This window comes from Suricata suricatta, chromosome 6 (assembly GCF_006229205.1).
Source record: "Suricata suricatta isolate VVHF042 chromosome 6, meerkat_22Aug2017_6uvM2_HiC, whole genome shotgun sequence".
Taxonomy (NCBI): domain Eukaryota; kingdom Metazoa; phylum Chordata; class Mammalia; order Carnivora; family Herpestidae; genus Suricata; species Suricata suricatta.
In genome coordinates, this window is record NC_043705.1 from 68,008,810 (window position 1) to 68,026,360 (window position 17,551).

The 17,551-nt window shown below is 35.6% G+C and overlaps 1 protein-coding gene across 1 annotated transcript in view; it reads right to left on the reverse strand.

Annotated features, from left to right (window-relative positions):
• Nucleotides 1–1,294: 1,294 nt before the first annotated feature.
• FAM172A (family with sequence similarity 172 member A) overlaps nt 1,295–17,551 on the reverse strand; it is a 407,295-nt gene continuing 391,038 nt past the window's right edge. Inside the window, exon 11 of the mRNA XM_029942608.1 lies at nt 1,295–1,409. Coding sequence (XP_029798468.1) covers nt 1,321–1,409 — 89 coding nt within the window. The 3' untranslated portion in view covers nt 1,295–1,320. The remainder of the gene's footprint in view (nt 1,410–17,551) is intronic.

Consider the following 17,551-nt stretch of genomic DNA (forward strand, 5'->3'; position numbering starts at 1 on the left):
ATTGCTTTGTCAGTCTTTCAAAAGCAAACATGTTTGCTTTGCCTTGAATAGAAGGAGGAAGAAGGCAGAGAGGAAGGAGGAGACAGTGAAGTAGTCATTATAGATTGCTCAAGTACTTAAATTACTTGGAATTGTACTAAAGCTTAAAGGCTAATTCAGTAAGAACTGATATATTTACAATACTGAGTCTTCCAACCAACAAACATGATGTATTTTGCCACTTATTATTATTATTATTAATTAATTACTTTGAGAGAGAGAGGGCACAAGTGAGTGAGGGGAAGGGAGAGGAGAGAGAGAGAAAGTGGGGGTCACCTGACGTGGGGCTCATGTTCACCTGATGAGGGACTCCAACTCACAAACTGTGAAATTATGACCTGATTCAAAGTCAGGTGCTTAACAGCTGAGGCACCCAGGCGCCCTTTACCACTTATTTAGATCATCTTTAATGCTTCTTAGTGAGGTTTTATCATTTTTTTCACAGAGAATTTGAACTTCATTTTTAGATTAATTAAGCTATAATTATTACACTTTTAATTTTGAGATAATTGTAATCCATATTGTAGTTGTAAGAAATAACAGATACATCCTGTGTCCCTTTTATACGTTTCCTCAATAGTAGCATCTTGTAAAACTATATTGTAATATGACAATGCTATAGTTAAGATACAGAACATTTCCATCACCACAAATATAACTCATGTAGCCTTTTTATAGCCCTGCTCACTTCTCTTCTAGGCCCGCCTTCACCCCTGGCAACAAATAATCTGTTTTCCATTTGAAGATTTTTGTCATTTCAAGGTTGTTATATAAATTCAATTATACAGTATATAACCTTTTGGGATTGACTTTTTCATTCATTATAGTTCTTTGGAGATTTATCCAGATTGTTGTATGTATCAATCGCTTGTTATTTTTTACTGCTCAGTAGTATTTCATCGTATTGATGTACTATATGTATGATAGTTTGTTTAACCATTCACCTGTTTGTTGAAGGATATCTTGGTTGTTTTCAGTTTTTGGCTATTATGAATAAAACTGCTCTAAATGTTCATGTACAAATTTTTGCATGAGATAATCTTCATTTTTCTGGGATAAATGGCCAAGAGTGCAATTCATGGTCTCTATATTAGTTACATGCTTAGGTTTTAAAGAAACTGCCACACTAATTTTCTATTCCTTCACTGCACCACTAGATGGTCAATCATGTCTCCCATCCAAGTACTAACCAGGCCTGACCCTGCTTAGCTTCCGAGATCAGACGAGATCGGCTCCGTCAGGGTGGTAGGGCCGAAGACTAGATGGTCAATCACGTCAATGTCACTGACTTACAGGAAAGACTTGGACAGCGAGGTTTAGGTGAGCTCCCCTGGTTTGCAGTGCTCCGTGTATATTCTCACACTCTGTTGCTGAAAGAGGAAACACTGTCTATGACTTGACTTGAAAAGGACAGTGGGAAACATCCTTGGAACTTTCTGACACTGTGTGTCACATGTCTCTTCCTCGACTGATTTTAATATGTATCCTTTTGCTGTACTAAACTGTCGCTGTGAATAGAACAGCTATCAGTGAGTTCTGTGAGTACTTCTGGCTAATGTTCAAACCTGAAGGTAGTCTTAGGGACACCCACTTGCAATTGGTATTAGAAGTGACAGTGGTCTTGGGGACTCCAAAAGTTTATATATACAAAAAAATCTTGCTGGGATTTTGACAGGAATTATGTTAAACCTGTATATCAATTTGGAGAGAAATAACATCTTTATTATGTTCAGTGATTGAATATTCAAACACGATATACTCCTTAGCTTTATTTTTTAGTACTGCCTGTGTGTTGACACTATTATAAATGGATCTTTAAGTGGTTATTGTTGGTACATAGAAATACAATTGATTTTTGTATAATGACTTTATATCCAGCAACATTGCTAAACTATCCCTTTTACCCAAAAGATTTAACTACATATTTTGAATTTACTACATAAATAATCATATGTGAACATTTTCAGTTTTTTCCCTAATTCTTAAGGCTTTTATTTTCTCCAGTTATAAATTAAGGAAAACTTTGAACTATAAATAAAATAGCCTCAAGTATATTTATACTATTAATTATGGAAATGAATAAAATATCATGTAAAACAAATTATTATACATAAGACTGGCATGAAGTGACTACATTTTCAATTTTGATGGATTTCTTGATGTTATACTTAGGAAGGCCCTGGCTCTGCCAGGTAACACCATCCAGTTGCTGACTGCTGGTCATGAAAGCTCCCTGTTACCTTATCATGGACACTGACAGCTTCTGGAGTGGCAGTTACGCTCCCAACCCTGTGACTTCTTTTCATCCTCGTTAGTAATATAGAAATAGACTATTTTTGGTTACCTTCAGCCTCTAAGTCTAGAGTCACCTGCATGCTGTCTAGTAATACACTTTAATTTTCTTACCAGTTTTCTTCCTCAAAGCATTTCCTCTCTGAATATCTTAAAAAAAAAAAAACAGACCCACAAAAACCCAGGATGCAACTGCTTTTTACATGGCAAGAATCTTTAAAGGATCCTGAACTTATTTACACAACAGCATTAATGAATAAAGTATAACACCTTGGGGTGCCGGGGTAGCTCAGTAGGTTAATCGTCTGACTCCTGATCTTGGCTCAAGTCATGGTCTCAGGATTTGTGAGTTCGAGCCCTGCATCTGGCTCTGTGCCGATGGCATGGGGCCGGTCTCTCGTCTCTCGGCACTCTGCTCTCTCATTCTGTCCCTCACTCTCTCTGCCCCTTCCTCACTTGCTCGCTCTCGCTCTCTCTCTCAAAATAAATAAACTTTGAAAAAATTAACCTCTTCCATTAAGATAAAGATGCACTGATTTTTAAGTAAATATATATACTCTAGATATGTCATGTAAACCCAGTAAATTCCTACTAGGGACTAGTTTAGAAAATGACATGAAAACATATTAGAGAGAACTGACTACTTCAATACCACATAATATTTCAGATGATCAGGATGGGGAAAATTCATGGCACTAAATTACATTCCACTAGGGACTAATTGACAATAAAGATTGAACAGAACCAGATATGGCTAAACTACTAGGAAGAGTTATGAAAATTATTTACAGTTGTAATACTTATTGCAATAATACTGAACTTCATTCTAAAAAAAATTCAAAACTCTAATAGGGTGTTCCATATGATTTTTTCTGCAACTGTTCAGAAGACTTTTAGGCTAAAATCTTTCATTATTGCTCAAGGAGTTTTTTCTCTGGAATTACTTCTGGGTTTGTAAAAATTTTCAACTGAGGTTTGAGACGTTGTAATTGATGGAAAGTGTATTTTATATGTACTACAAAATATGGCTAGTACATATTATTCCTACTTCTTTGTTTTGTATACTGGTTCTAAGTAACATAAACATTTAAATAAATGTTTTAATAAACATATACATTTAATTATAAAACCATAAAGGTCTTTTCTTCCCCCAAGTATTTTAAAATAAGGGTGAGAATTATTACTTGGATCTTGTTAAAGTAGCAATAGATAGGAATTATTTCCCAAGGAATCTCAAATATATCCTTTGGGTATTAATGATAGGTGGATAGAATCTATTATTTTATTTCTATTCCACAGACAGAATTTAAAAAGTCATACTGATGGGAAAGCTGTGAATCCACTTACAAGGTTAATTAAGGTGGAGATTTAATCTGCATAGTAAAAAAGGAAGATGTTGATTATTGAAAATAAGATGTCTTTAGTCAATTTCAATGCTTTTGGGTCAAAAATTTATACCCATTAGTAGAAAAATGAGGACAGTGGAAAACTTTCCTCAAAGAAGTTGCAAATGAAGGAAAAACCTACACTATCAAGACAAAAGTACTTTAGGAGTCACAACAATGATAAAGAATGTTATAACCCATATACTAGAAAAAATAGTATTTACAAATTTACAAATTGTGAAAATGGGGAGCTCAAAGTTATACACCTTTACAGTGATTTAATAGTGGAAAAAATTAATATCATATTAAGAAAACAGTAGTAGAGTTACTTTTGCTTTTTTAATAGTTATTCATATCTGTTATTGAAAAAAGCATCTGCGATGACTTGTATATATATTATAGTAGGATAAAAGAAAAAGGGGCGAAGAGTAAAAAGAGAAGAAATAGGATAATGGCAGGGATATAGTATGAATAATACATAATTTTGACTATTACAAGACCTGTACAATTGCCCAACTGCTGGATGATGGCCAAAATTAGACTGAGATTCCTATTAACAAATACAAAGATTACACAACTGATTGTGATGTACTGTATCTGGGTGGGGGGAGGGGCTGTGTAAAAGCAAACCAGCTGTGGAGAACAGCTGTTTTTCATACTTGTAACCTTAGTGTGGACTTATGACACAACACCAAAGAGCAATTTGGGAGAGTTAACTCCAAGGACATCAAAATAATGTGTTTCAGGTGACCTGATAGTCTGTAATTAGTCTGGCTTGTTTGAGAAAAATTAAGCACATCTAAAGGAATGGATGGACTGTATCTCTTTTACACAACTCTATTTTTTAAGATGACTGAATTATTTTAATTTTCCCCAATAACAGAAAGTCTGGGGTTACATTCTCTGGCAAGAACACGAATGACATGATTTTTGCTATTCTTGGGCCATCACTATGCTTTAATATCTACTCCAGAGTTTATAAAGCCCAATGAGGATACGTGTCTGAATAGACGATTCCTCTGTCTATAAAAAGGGGGTGTTAAGGGAGCGCTGGTGGGAAGGAAGGGCCAAGCTTTGCTCAAAAAAAATAGTTGTGACTTCACTTCAATAGATGAATCGTTACAGAGGTCCCATATTGGACAGCATATCTATAAAACTTTCAGCCTAGGTATTACTCTCACCACTACTCATTACTAATAAAGAGACCATAGAGGTGTGCTCTGGCTGGCTCAGTTGGTCAAACATGTGACACTTGATCTCAGATCGGTCATGAGTTCAAGCTCCATGTTGGGCTTAGGGTTTACTTAAAAAAAAACAGCCCATAGAAAGTGGAGAATTTTAAAAATTTAATTTTGAGCGAGTGGATTTAAAGTTGTTATATGGTTTAATATGTGCTCCTAGTAATTATTATCATCATGAAGAAATAAAAATTAAAATTAACTGAGCATCTCCTGTGTTCCTGGCATGGCATGAAATATCACACTTTCATGTAAACCTGAATAATTTTACAGACTAGGTAAATTGTCCTCATTTTGCTGATGAAAAAACTGGTCTGGGGTCACGTGGGGCCACTCAGTGGATTAAGCATTCGACTCTGGCTCAGGTCATGATCTCAATCTGTGGGTTCCAGCCCTACATCATGCTCTGTGCCGACAGCTCAGCGCTTAGAGCCTGCTTCAGATTTTGTTTCTCCTTCTTTCTCTGCCCTGCCCCCCGCTGCTCTGTCTCTGTCTCTTTCTCTGTCTCACAAAAATAAATAAACAGTTAAGAAAAACAACCCAAGGGGCGCCTAGGTGACTCAGTCAGTTAAGCGGCCAACTTCAGCTCAGGTCATGATCTCGTGGTTGGTGACTTTGAGCTCCACATCGGGCTGACAGCTCAGAGCCTGGGGCCTGCTTTGGATTCTGTGTCTCCTTCTCTCTCTGCTGTCTTCTGCTCACTCTCTGTCTCCCAAAAATAAACAAATGTTAAAAAACCCAAACCCAAACCAAAACCAAAAGAACAACCCTAAAGTCTGAAGAGGTTATGGAACTTTCGAAAGGTCAGAGTGCTAGTAAATAAGAACATAAGTCCTATGAAAGCAAGGACTTTGTTTTGTTCACCCTTTATTCCTGTTGCCTGGGGAAGCTCCTGTCACATAAAAGCCATCTGATAAATATTTGTTGAAATAGCAGGGTGCAAATGCCAGACTATTAAACTCTACAAGACAGGGCTCCTAGAATGTAATATGATTTCAGTTTAAGGCAGCTGATTGCTTAGTTCTTTCATAAAGTAAACGACCTACTGTGTTGACTTCTTGTTTTGCTAAGTTGGAAAATGATAGCTATCTTTGGCATGCCAATGTAGACTTTGGGAAGACATTTTGGTGCATTCAAGATTCTTTTTTCCATTTTCACATGCTTTTCCTGACCTGGTAAACTTAACTAGATCAAAAAATGCTTTTAAACTTAAAAAAATTTTTTTTAAATGTTTATTTATTTTTAAGAGAGAGAGGGAGACACAGAATCTAAAGCAGGCTCCAGGCTCTGAGCTGTCAGCACAGAGCCAGATGTGGCTGAAACTCACAAACCGTGAGATCATGACCTGAGTTGAAGTTGGACACTTAACCAACTGAACCACCCAGGTGCCCCTCAAAGAATGGTTTTAAATACTGGATGATTTGCCTAATTTTACAGGATAAATATTATCCTATATATCACAGTCATAGTCATTCTTGTATTATTCAATAACCTATCAAAAAAGAAAAAAATGAAAAGAAGAAAAAAAGAAGTCTTGCTTTTTAATGAAGTCTCTGGTTAAACCATTTAAGTGGTGAAGTTTTAGGCCCCAGAGCAAGGCTATACAAATTTAAAACAGCTAGAAATGTTGACAGATGCTTAATTACAGTGTTACATATGGCGTAAAACATACAAAATTTGAGAGGATATTTTTATGAACAATTATCATTTAAAATAACTTTGGAAATAAAATTCATTTGTAACTATGTCATTCTTAATAAAAATTGTTCTGTTCAGTCAGTATTTTTTCCATAATTTTCACTTAAGTTCAACACAATTTTTGTAAGAAAATTCAAACATGAAGATTTTCATTTGGTTAGCATTTCAAGTTCCGAATTTTCTTTTATTAAAAATATCATAAAAATTAATTATAATTATGTATAGTGATGTGATTCTGATGTTTCAGATCGAGAAATGAAAAGCATTCAGTTGAGTGTATCCTAATAAAATGAACCCAGAGGTATTAAGTTTAAAAAGAAATTGTATTTTAAAAATAACTTCAAACTCACAAAAAAGTCGCAAAAATAATACAGTTGGCGCCTACATATCTCTAACTCAGATTCCCAGTTTTTAAAAATACTTGTCACATTTGTTTTGTTATTTACTCTTTCACTTTGTGTACATACATATATATCCATATATATAAATATTTTTTCTGAACTACTTAAGCTATTTGCAATTTTCATGCCCTTTAGTTGTATGCATTTCTGACCAACAATGAAATTCTGTTCTGTAACCACAGTTATGAAATTCAGATTTTACACTGGTAGATATGTTTATTCTACCATGTGCATGCCAGTTCTGCCAGACGTCCATAAGGCACTTTTTACTGTCTAGTACAGAGTCCAGTCCTAGATCATCGAGTGAAAACTATGAAGATTCAATAATTATTTTCTTTAATTTTTATCCAGTTTTATTTTTTAATTTTTTTAATTAAAAAAAGTTTTTTAACACTCATTTATTTTTGAGAGAGAGAGACAGAGCTTGAGTGGGAGAGGGGCGGAGAGAGAGGAGACACAGAATCTGAAGTGGGCTCCAGGCTCCGAGCTGTCAGCCCTGAGCTCGATGCAGGGCTCGACCTCACAACCATGAGATGATGACCTGAGCCAAAGTTGTACACTTAACCGACTCAGCCGCCCAGGCGCCCCTTTTAATTTTTTATTATTTTTTATTTTCATCAATCTTTATGGATGTTTAAAAAGATAGTTTCATTTGGTTTCAATCTGAAACTTTAGAATGACAACACTAATTTTATCACTAAGTTCTATGACAGTTTTAGTCAATTATCTGTGTAAAAACATAAGAATATGATTAAAATATTCCTGGTTAAGGTTATATGTCCATCAATGAGTAACAAATATCCATTTGACTTTATTTTATAAAGAAGTGTGCCATTCAGAAAGAAGAAAATTCCTGACTATTTCAATGCATGCCTTCCTGGCATTTTCTTGTTAGCTCTTAGAAGGTTATTTGAATTAAAATTTAAAATCAGTCAAGTATTCTTTTTGATAGAAATTCTAGTAAAATATTTATTTGATGGAGAGGAGACTGAAACCAGTGACTAAGTCAAGTTTCTCAAATATTTGAGGCTTATATTCAACCATGACAATTTTCATAGTTGCAGTAGGAAATACTGAGTAATCTGCATACATTGTTGCTGATGGCCCAGAAATACTTTACACAGCTGAACTGAGGGACTTAAAATTTAAGGTCTATTTCTGGTTACTCTATCAATATGCATGAAATTCTAGATAAGCTATTTAACTTTGATTTGTCCTAATTCGTCTATTCCCGAAAGCAGAAAAAGCATTGTTTACTATACAGATATACTACAAGGATTCTAGACAGTTAATCTAGTGACATCATAATATGAAATGCATCAAAGATTATAAAGAGTCATGATAAACTGTATAGAGTAATGATAAACAAACCATTTGCCTAGAAGAGCAAAGAAAGAATTTTACTACTTAACCTATACCTGTTGTAGGAAAATGTAGGAAAAATGTAGAAAACACAAATAAGTAAGAAGAAAAAAATGGAAACCACTAGTAATCCTTTCAGAAATAACAACATAGAATATATTATTTCATACATTTTCTACACATAAATACATGTGTTTGTTTATAAAATACATTAATAATGTAAAAACTAACCCTATTTCAATACAAATACATTAAAAACATAATATAATGAGGGTTCTAATTCAAATAATCAGTGAACCATCCCACTGGTAACAATGATAAACTCTGGACACAATACAATATACAGTCATTTGATGGCATTGGAGAACCCAAAGCAAGTAGAAACTGAAGGAGATGAAATCTTTCAAATAATGGATGTATACTGGATAGCTCTTCACTTCAAAGAATTCTTTCTGCAAGGTACAGGGTGGTTAGAACACAAGCAAAAGGCTGCAGTTACTGGCTTGAAGTGTCCAGGGATGGGGGAGGGGGATACCAAGGCAGTTGGAAACTAGGAAGGGAAATTCCTGTAAACAAACAAACAAAAAACAAACAAACAGGAGCCAACCACAGAGGGGGATGTTCCAAATCTGTGTATAAATTGCCTTCAGTTTTTTAGTTGAATTCTGAACTATGTTTGCAGAGAAAAGACTCCCAGGAGCTGGTCGGAGGCTCTATCTGGAAAGCTGAAGCTGATGAACAGAGATTAAGCTGCTGCGCACCATGAAAGAGACAGTTTAGAATCGGAGTCCTGTCAAGTTAGAGAGGCTGGATAAACACCTGGTCTTTCCACTGACACTCAGGATCAGTAAAGATAATGTGCCAGGTCTAAGAGTTTCCCCAAAAACTAAAGGAAAAACTCACCATAACAAAGTATAAAACCCCATCTGAACAAATTCAAGGTCATCTGCCAATGATTTAAGTGCTCACTAAAAGAAAAACCAACACTGAGATTCTCAGAAGAATATGACAGAATCCCAAACTCAACAACTGACTACCACAATGTGCACACATGATAAAAACTTACTAGATATGAAAACCAACCAACCAAACAAAAAAAAACCAAGTAAAAACAAACAGAGGAAAAGGTGATCCACAGTGAAGGGGTGAACAACAGAAGAAAGAGACTCAACGATTACCCAGATATTGGAATATTGGAATTAGCAAACCAAAACTTTAAAGCAACTATTATAAACATGTTCAAGAACTTAAAAGAAATGGCTAAAATAAGTGATTTCTCTCTCTCTCTCTCCCTATATATATGTAATGTTTATTGTTGAGAGGCAGAGAGAGATGGGGCACAAGCAAGGAAGGGGCAGAGAGACAGGGAGACAGAATCAGAAGCAGGCACAGAGCCTGATGTGGGGTTCGAACCCACAGACTGTGAGATCATGACCTGAGTCAAAGTTGGTTGCTCAATTGACTGAGCCACCTGGGAGAGATATTTCAGCAGACAAATCAAAACCTTCAAAAAGCCACGGGGTGCGTGGGTGGCTCAGTCAGTTAACCATACAATTCTTGGTTTCCACTCGGGTCATGATCTTCAGGTTTGTGAGTTTGAGCCCCGAGTTGGGCTCTGTGCTCCATGCTGACAGCGCAGAGCCTGGTTGAGATTCTCCCTCTCCGTCTCTGTCCCTCCCCTGCTTGCACACTTGCTCATGTGGTTGTGTGTTCTCTCTCTCTCAAAATAAAATTAATAATCTTAAAAAATACTAGAACTGTAAAGTATAATATCTGAAAGGAAAATTGGCTGGATGGACTTTTTTTAAAGTAGGCTCCACACTGAATATGGAGTTTAAACTCACGACCCTGAGATCAAGAGTCATGTGCTGTACCAACTGAGCCAGGCAGGCACCACCCCTCCCCATGGACTTCATACCCAACTGGAGAAAGCAGAGAAATCTTCAGTGAGCTTGAAAACTGATCAACAGGAATTATCCAAAGCAAAGCAAAGAGGAAAAAGATTGGTGACAAAAAGAAAACAAAGCCTGAGTAACCTGTGAGACAGCATAAAGCCACTTAATTTTTGTGTGACTGGAGTTCCACAGAAAGAAAAAAGGAATAAGGAAGCAAAAACATCTGAATTAATAATATGCATGAATCGAAAGCAAATCCATGAATCCTAAATTAGGTAAAAAACATTAGTTTATGAATCTAAGAAGTCCGGCAAATGCTGAACAGGATAGATACAATGAAAAGCACATAGACACATCATAGTTGGAGTTCTACAACCCAAAGCTAAAGAAAACAATTTTGAAAGCAGCAGGGACAAAAGGACAGATAGCAGAATAATGACAGAGATGACTGTTGACTTATCAGAAACAATGGAGGTCAGAAGACAACGAAATGACAACTTTAAAAAAATGAAAGAAAGAAAACCCTCCACAACCTAGAACTCTATTTCCAAACAGAAAAAAAAAAAAAAAAGGCCTTTTAAAAACTATGGTGAAATAGGGGCACCTGGGTGGCTCAGTCAGTTAAGGGTCTGACTTTGGCTCAGGTCATGATCTAATGGTTTGTGAGTTTGAGTCCCACGTCAGGCTCTGTGCTGTCAGCTCTGGAGCTTGCTTTGGTTTCTGTGTCTCCCTCTCTTTCTGCCCCTTCCTGGCTCGTGCTCTGTCTCTCTCTCTCTCTCTCAAAAAAACAAAACAAAACAAAACAAAACAAAAAACTAAGATGAAATAATGTTAACTCTACTGGAATTGATATAAAAAGGAAAAAAGGGTGAATTACAGGCATTTTTGGGTAAACAATTAGAGGGAGAATCAGCTGTCAGCAGACTTGCACTAGAAGACATGCAAGAGTTAGTTCTTTAGGCTGGAGGGAAATAATATCAGATGAAACTTCAATCTACGAGATATGTCCAGCACTGGAAATGGTAGCCTAAGGGCAAAAATAAAGAACATCTTTTCTTCAATTAATTACAAAAAAAAACAACTGAATCTTTAATACAAAAATTATAACACTGTACTGTGTGGTTTTAGTGTACATGGATTTAAAATATATGACAACTATAATATAAAGGACAGAAGGATAAATGGAATTACAATGTTGTAAGGTCCTTACATTTGATATGAAATTGTACAATATTAATTCAAAGTCTTATGATAAGGATGCATGGATAGACTCTTAATCATGAGAGCAACCATTAAAAATAATATAAAAAGGCATATTAAAATGACTTTCAGAGCAATTAAAATACAAAAAAAGGAACAAAAAACCTGGACAAAGAAAATCGCATAAAGGGAGATGTAAACAATGATAATAATACTTATATGAAATTTAAGTGGGCTAGCTACTCCAATTAAACTAAAATTAGGGGCGCCTGGGTGGCTTAGTTGGCTAAGTGTCCGACTTAGGCTCAGGTCATGATCTCACGGTTCATGGGTTTGAGCCCCGCTTTAGCTCTGTGCTGACAGCTTGGAGCCTGGAGCCTGCTTCAATTGTGTCTCCTTCTCTCTCTGCTCCTCCCCAACTCATGCTCTGTCTCTCTCTGTCTCTCAAAAATAAATAAACATTAAAAAAAACAACTAGAATTAAAGACTACAACACAAATGTTGATGAAGATGTGCAGGGACTCAACGAGAACTTCCATATATTACTTATAGGAATGTAAAATGGTATAATCACTTTGGTAAAAATATTTGGCAGATTTGAATTATATATATATACCTCTATATATCTATCACTATCTATCTACCTTATGACTTAACACTCCTACAATTAGCTATTGATCCAATTGAAGAGAAAACAAATGTCTACACAAAGGCATGTAAGAAAATGTTCATAGAAGCTTTATTCATAATAGCCAATAGTTAGACCCAGCCCAGATGTTCATTAACAGGAGAATGGATATGCAAATTGTGATATATTCATAAAATGGATACTACTTAGTAATTAAAAAGAATGAACTACTGATACACGTAACAACTTGGATGAATCTCAGTAACATTCTGTTAGGTGAAAGAAGCCAAACACAAAAAAAGTATACACTTTAAATGACATTCGTGTGAAGTTTAAGAACAGGAAAAACAATCGATCAGATGGATGATAACAGGTTTTAGTGGTAAGGTGGGGAGGGAAAGGAGAACTGACTGGAAGGAAGAAAAACAATTTGGAGGTGATGGAAATGTTCTATATCTTTATCAGGGTGGTGGTTACAATGGGTTTATATATCTTTCAAAACTCAACAATTTGTATAATGAAGATCTGATCACTTCACCATATACAACATGTATAATTAAAAAGAAATAAAAATAAAAGTTAGTATACTTCAAAATATACTTCATATATAAATATAAAAATAAAGGCACCAGACTTCATATACAAATATAATATTTAATTTGTATCATTGAATATAACTTTTAGCCTACGATGTATTTTCCATCTACGGGCAAAATCAATGACCTACCTAGGGATTAAACCCTCCTGAAACCAGTAGCTCATTGGTCTACATCAACCCTTTGTCTTTCTATAGTCCTTAATGATAAAATTTAGCAAAAGAGTGTGCCTATGTTAATTGGATGGTGTTTGGTAACTCTACCTCAGAAAGATGAACTCATCTACTAAATTGCAGAGAACAGTCTAAAATTACTGTTAACAAGATTACAATATCACCTTATCTGTTTATAGGATGGTGACATTTTCATCATGTATTCTTGGTGACTCTCCAAGTAAGGAACTTATCAGATCAACCTGGTGTTATGTTCAGCATTTACAGGTAATAGACAGTTCTGGTTCTTAACAACTTGTCAATGATAAATACAGTACTGTAAAAGCACTTTATCACTATAGGATTTGCAAAGCTTCCAGATAATTTTAAAAATTATAGTCCCAAAAGGACAGTTCAGTAAAAATTCACCAACCCTTTTTATTACATAGACTACTAATATGAGTCATTACATCCCAAGGCAGCAGAACTAATGGGCATATAATAATAATTTAAGCGCTGACATTTTAACAAAATATATGACAATGAAGTAACAAAAACAGGCAAAGTACCTAATGTTTTCCAAGGATAAAAGGAGAAAATGTTTTTTGAGTTGATTCAAAAAGTATTTGAAGTTCAAATATAGTGTGGTACCAAACGGGCCTCACTCAGAAGAAGTTTTAAATGACTCCTAAAGTAACTGGAGAATCCTAGTCTGACAGGACTAAGTGAATTAATGTTCTTCATTTTTCTCCTGGTTTTAGAAGTAGAAATGGAAGAAGTAGTTTTGGCTATCACTGGCTTCTCTTCCAGGTAGCAAGGCTTATTACATTGGTTTAAAATCACTTGATTTAAACTAATATTTAATAATCAGGATGATAATTTTAGTACCATAAAAGAAGTCCAGCCACTTATTACAGAACAATTTCTTACATGAAAAAATGACCCGAGTTTCTGTCATCTTTCATTTTATAATATTGGTTGCAGAGTTTGGAAAAAATTATATAGAAGAATCTTTAGGAAACTGATTGAACATATTTAGGAAAATAACAGAATGAATATAAATTCCAATACTTTAATATATATCTTATGCAGAGGACTGTGCTCTATGCCTGCTGCTGTAATGGCATAATTGCTGCATTTACTGTTCAGCTTATTCAACATTTAACTTTCCTTAAGTTTTTTTCTGTGGACCTCTGGCTTTGTGGGATGCCACCAGCTGTTGACTCAAGGTTCTGTTCAAAGTTTAGAGAAGCTCTTTACTGCAGCCCTTCTCGCAGGCGTCAGTGTGCGAATGTGCACTGTGACCGAAGGCAGGATCTCCTTTTCTTTTCCTTTTTTATAAAGATTTTATTTTTAAGTAATGTCTACATTCAATGTGGGGCTCGAATTCACAACCCCAAGATCAGGAGTTGCATGCTCCACCAACTGAGGCAGCCAAATGCCCCAGAAGAAAGGATTACAGTGTGCACTATCTCCCAAACATGTGTGAACAATGAGTTTTCTTGGGACAGTTTTGTGGACTTCTACTTCACAAAACACACTTTGGAAAATTTAGTTCTAGAGGAAATACAGATATGGACTAGCGTTACATAGCAGGTTGAAAAAAAAGGAGAGAAAAATGAGAAAGCAGATACTGTCTTAAGCCACATATTTCTCAGTGCTCATTTTCTTAAATGTAAAATCCTAGTTACTAGCTGTAACCTTGGGCAAGTTCTTTAATCTCTCTCTCTGTCTCTCTGTTGCTCCTTCATCTGTAAGAACGGGACTAATAGCAAGAATACCTACTTCGCAATTTGTGATGAAAACTGAAGATGATGTATGCCAGGTACAAGTGTAGTCCCTGCCACACGGTCCTGCTTGAAAAATGAGAGCAACTAGTGTTATTGGAATATTTTGGTACAACCTATATGAACCGGAAGCTTTCTTTTGATTATATATACATATATAAAGTCATTGATTCCCATTTTAGCCCATTCTCCCACTTTCACAATACTAATTACCAACTGAAAGGGTCTGAGAAGATCTGCTTGTAAGAAGCCTGCTTATTACCTTTACTGAGCCCAGCATTTAGGTTTGACCAAGGGAAACTGCTGACTACTGGAGCATTTTGGCACTACTGTTTCCATGGAAAAAATCCTGTTTTTTTTTTTTTTTTTGTATAGCACTTGGTAACTCCTGGGTTAGCTTCATATTTACTATCAGATTCTATCCTTACAATTAACCCGTGAGGTTATTATAAGCTGTTATCTCTAAATCATGGACATGGAAGCTGAGGCCTAGCGGGATTAAATTGTGAATTGCCTGAAGTCACAGGACTGGCAAGTGGCAGTCTTTAGACTCAAACTTATGTTTCCGGCTTTCGTGTCAGTATGCTGAGGATCTGAATTAATGAGTGACTCAGGGGCTCTGATTTTGCATTTAAGGATAATTTAGTTCAGTTCGATAAACATTTATTGAGTTGCTCCTATCTGCTAGGAATTGTGCTAGGTGTGACTGAGACATTTCTATTTTTGTCCTTGAATAATTAGTGGTATTCAGAAAATCAGAAAACAGAAAAGTAAGAAGAAAACTAGTGATTCTAAAAGGTTTTCTAGGGTTGTGACCTTCTTGATATGCCTTTTGGTATTTAGTTCCCCAGAGGTCCACCAGAAGAGAGTTTATGGTGACCATGGCAAGTGCTTCACGTAAGAGTGAAAATCTGAAGAAATTCTCCTGTGGTGAAGCCTGGGGTCCTTTCTGTGTTCATTCAGTCACTAATAATATACCAGCCAGTAATGGTGAGCGCTGTAGAGGCATTTGCTATGGTTTCTGGAACACTTAGCCTGAAATACTTTCCCTTTTTTGTGTCTGTATTTCCTACCTACACATCACAGAAATGTACTTTCTACTTTAGAATGCTTAGTTGTTGGAATACCACCTGAAAAATGTCTCTTTTCTTTCTTTTGTATCATTATATTTCTATGGTATTGTCTTTATTCCTTTTAGCACCTTCATATTTCCCAAAATTTATTACTTATCTTGACTACCTCCTGAACAGTTAATGCTTGTTTGTTCACAGAATTACCTGAACATGCTCTTGGCATGAGAACCCTCAAATTAAAAAAAAATCAGTCCCACTGTGATAACTGCAAAACTTTTATCATCACCACTTTGCTGTTTAGAGATTTCCCTTTTAAAACTCATTGATTAGTTTTCTGACTGAATCTCAGATCCATTTCTCTGTCTTTATCCCTGCAGCCCTCGGTTGCTAATAACAGACACTTGATTGCTTTCTCACTGATGTGTTAGCCACAGCATCATATTTACAATCCTATCAACTTTCTGACTACTTCCTTTTGTGTCTGCTTCCTCTTGAAAGTATTTATTTGTAGCTATAAGTGTAGTGGAAAGTACATTGGCCTTGCAGACATAACCCCTGGGCATCTAGATGGAGTACTCCCTCGCTTTACAATTCTGTGCAAATCACCAGGCTGAGCCTCAGTTTCTTCACATACAAACTGAAGTTAGTAATTACCTATTTCACATCATTGTTCTTGAGGACTCCAGGAGATGATATATGTGAAAGTATTTTATACATTCTAAAGCATTATCCAAATGGAAATGATAATTGCCATTAATATTAAATGGAAATATTAATCTGAATAATTAATATTCAGATATATAAGGGTTTTAAAAATTAAAACGTTTTCATTTTAATTCCAGTTAGTTAACATACAGTGTTATATTAGTTTCAGGTGTGCAACAGTGTAATTCAACACTTCCACAGATTACCTTGTGCTCATAATAACAAGTACATCACTTATTTAACCCGTCCTCCACCCACCTCCCCTCTGATAACCATCAATTTATTTTCTGTAATTAAGAGTCTATTTCTTGCTTTATCTCTCTTTTCCCTTGCTTGTTTGTTTTGTTTCTTAAATTCCACATATGAGTGAAATCATATGGTATTTGTCTTTCTCTGACTTATTTCACTTAGCATAATACACTGTAGCTCCATCATGCTGTTGCAAACAGCAACATTTCATTTTTTATGGCTGAATAATATTCCATTTTCCATTTTATATAAATATATATATATATATATATATATCACATCTTCTTTATCCATTTGTTAGTTGATGGACACTTGGGTTGTTTGTTTCCATATTGTGGCTACTGCAGATAATACTGTTATAAACAGGGGTGCATGCATCCCTTTGAATTAGTGTTCTTATGCTCTTTGGGTAAATACCTAGTGGTGCAACTACTGGATCATGAGGTAGTTCTATTTTTAATTTTTTAAAAAATTATTTATTTTGAGAGAGAGAGAGAATGAGTGAGCAAGCGAGCATGAGCAAAGAAGGGGCAGAAAGAGAGAGGGAGAAAAAGAATCCGAAGCAGGCTCCATGCTGTCAGCTCAACATGGGGCTTGATCTTATGGACCATGAGACCATGACCTGAGCTGAAATCAAGAGTTGGTGGCTTAATGACTGAGCCACCCATGTGCCCCTATTTTTAACTTTTCGAGGAACCTCCATGCCAGATGTGTGAGATTTTTATATTCTTTACTCTCCAGTTACATTCCAAGAGCTTGTTTCTTAAATTAATATCATAATTTGGATAAAAGATCATAATATACATTTACAGATATATATAGATATAGACATATACATATGGATAGATGTA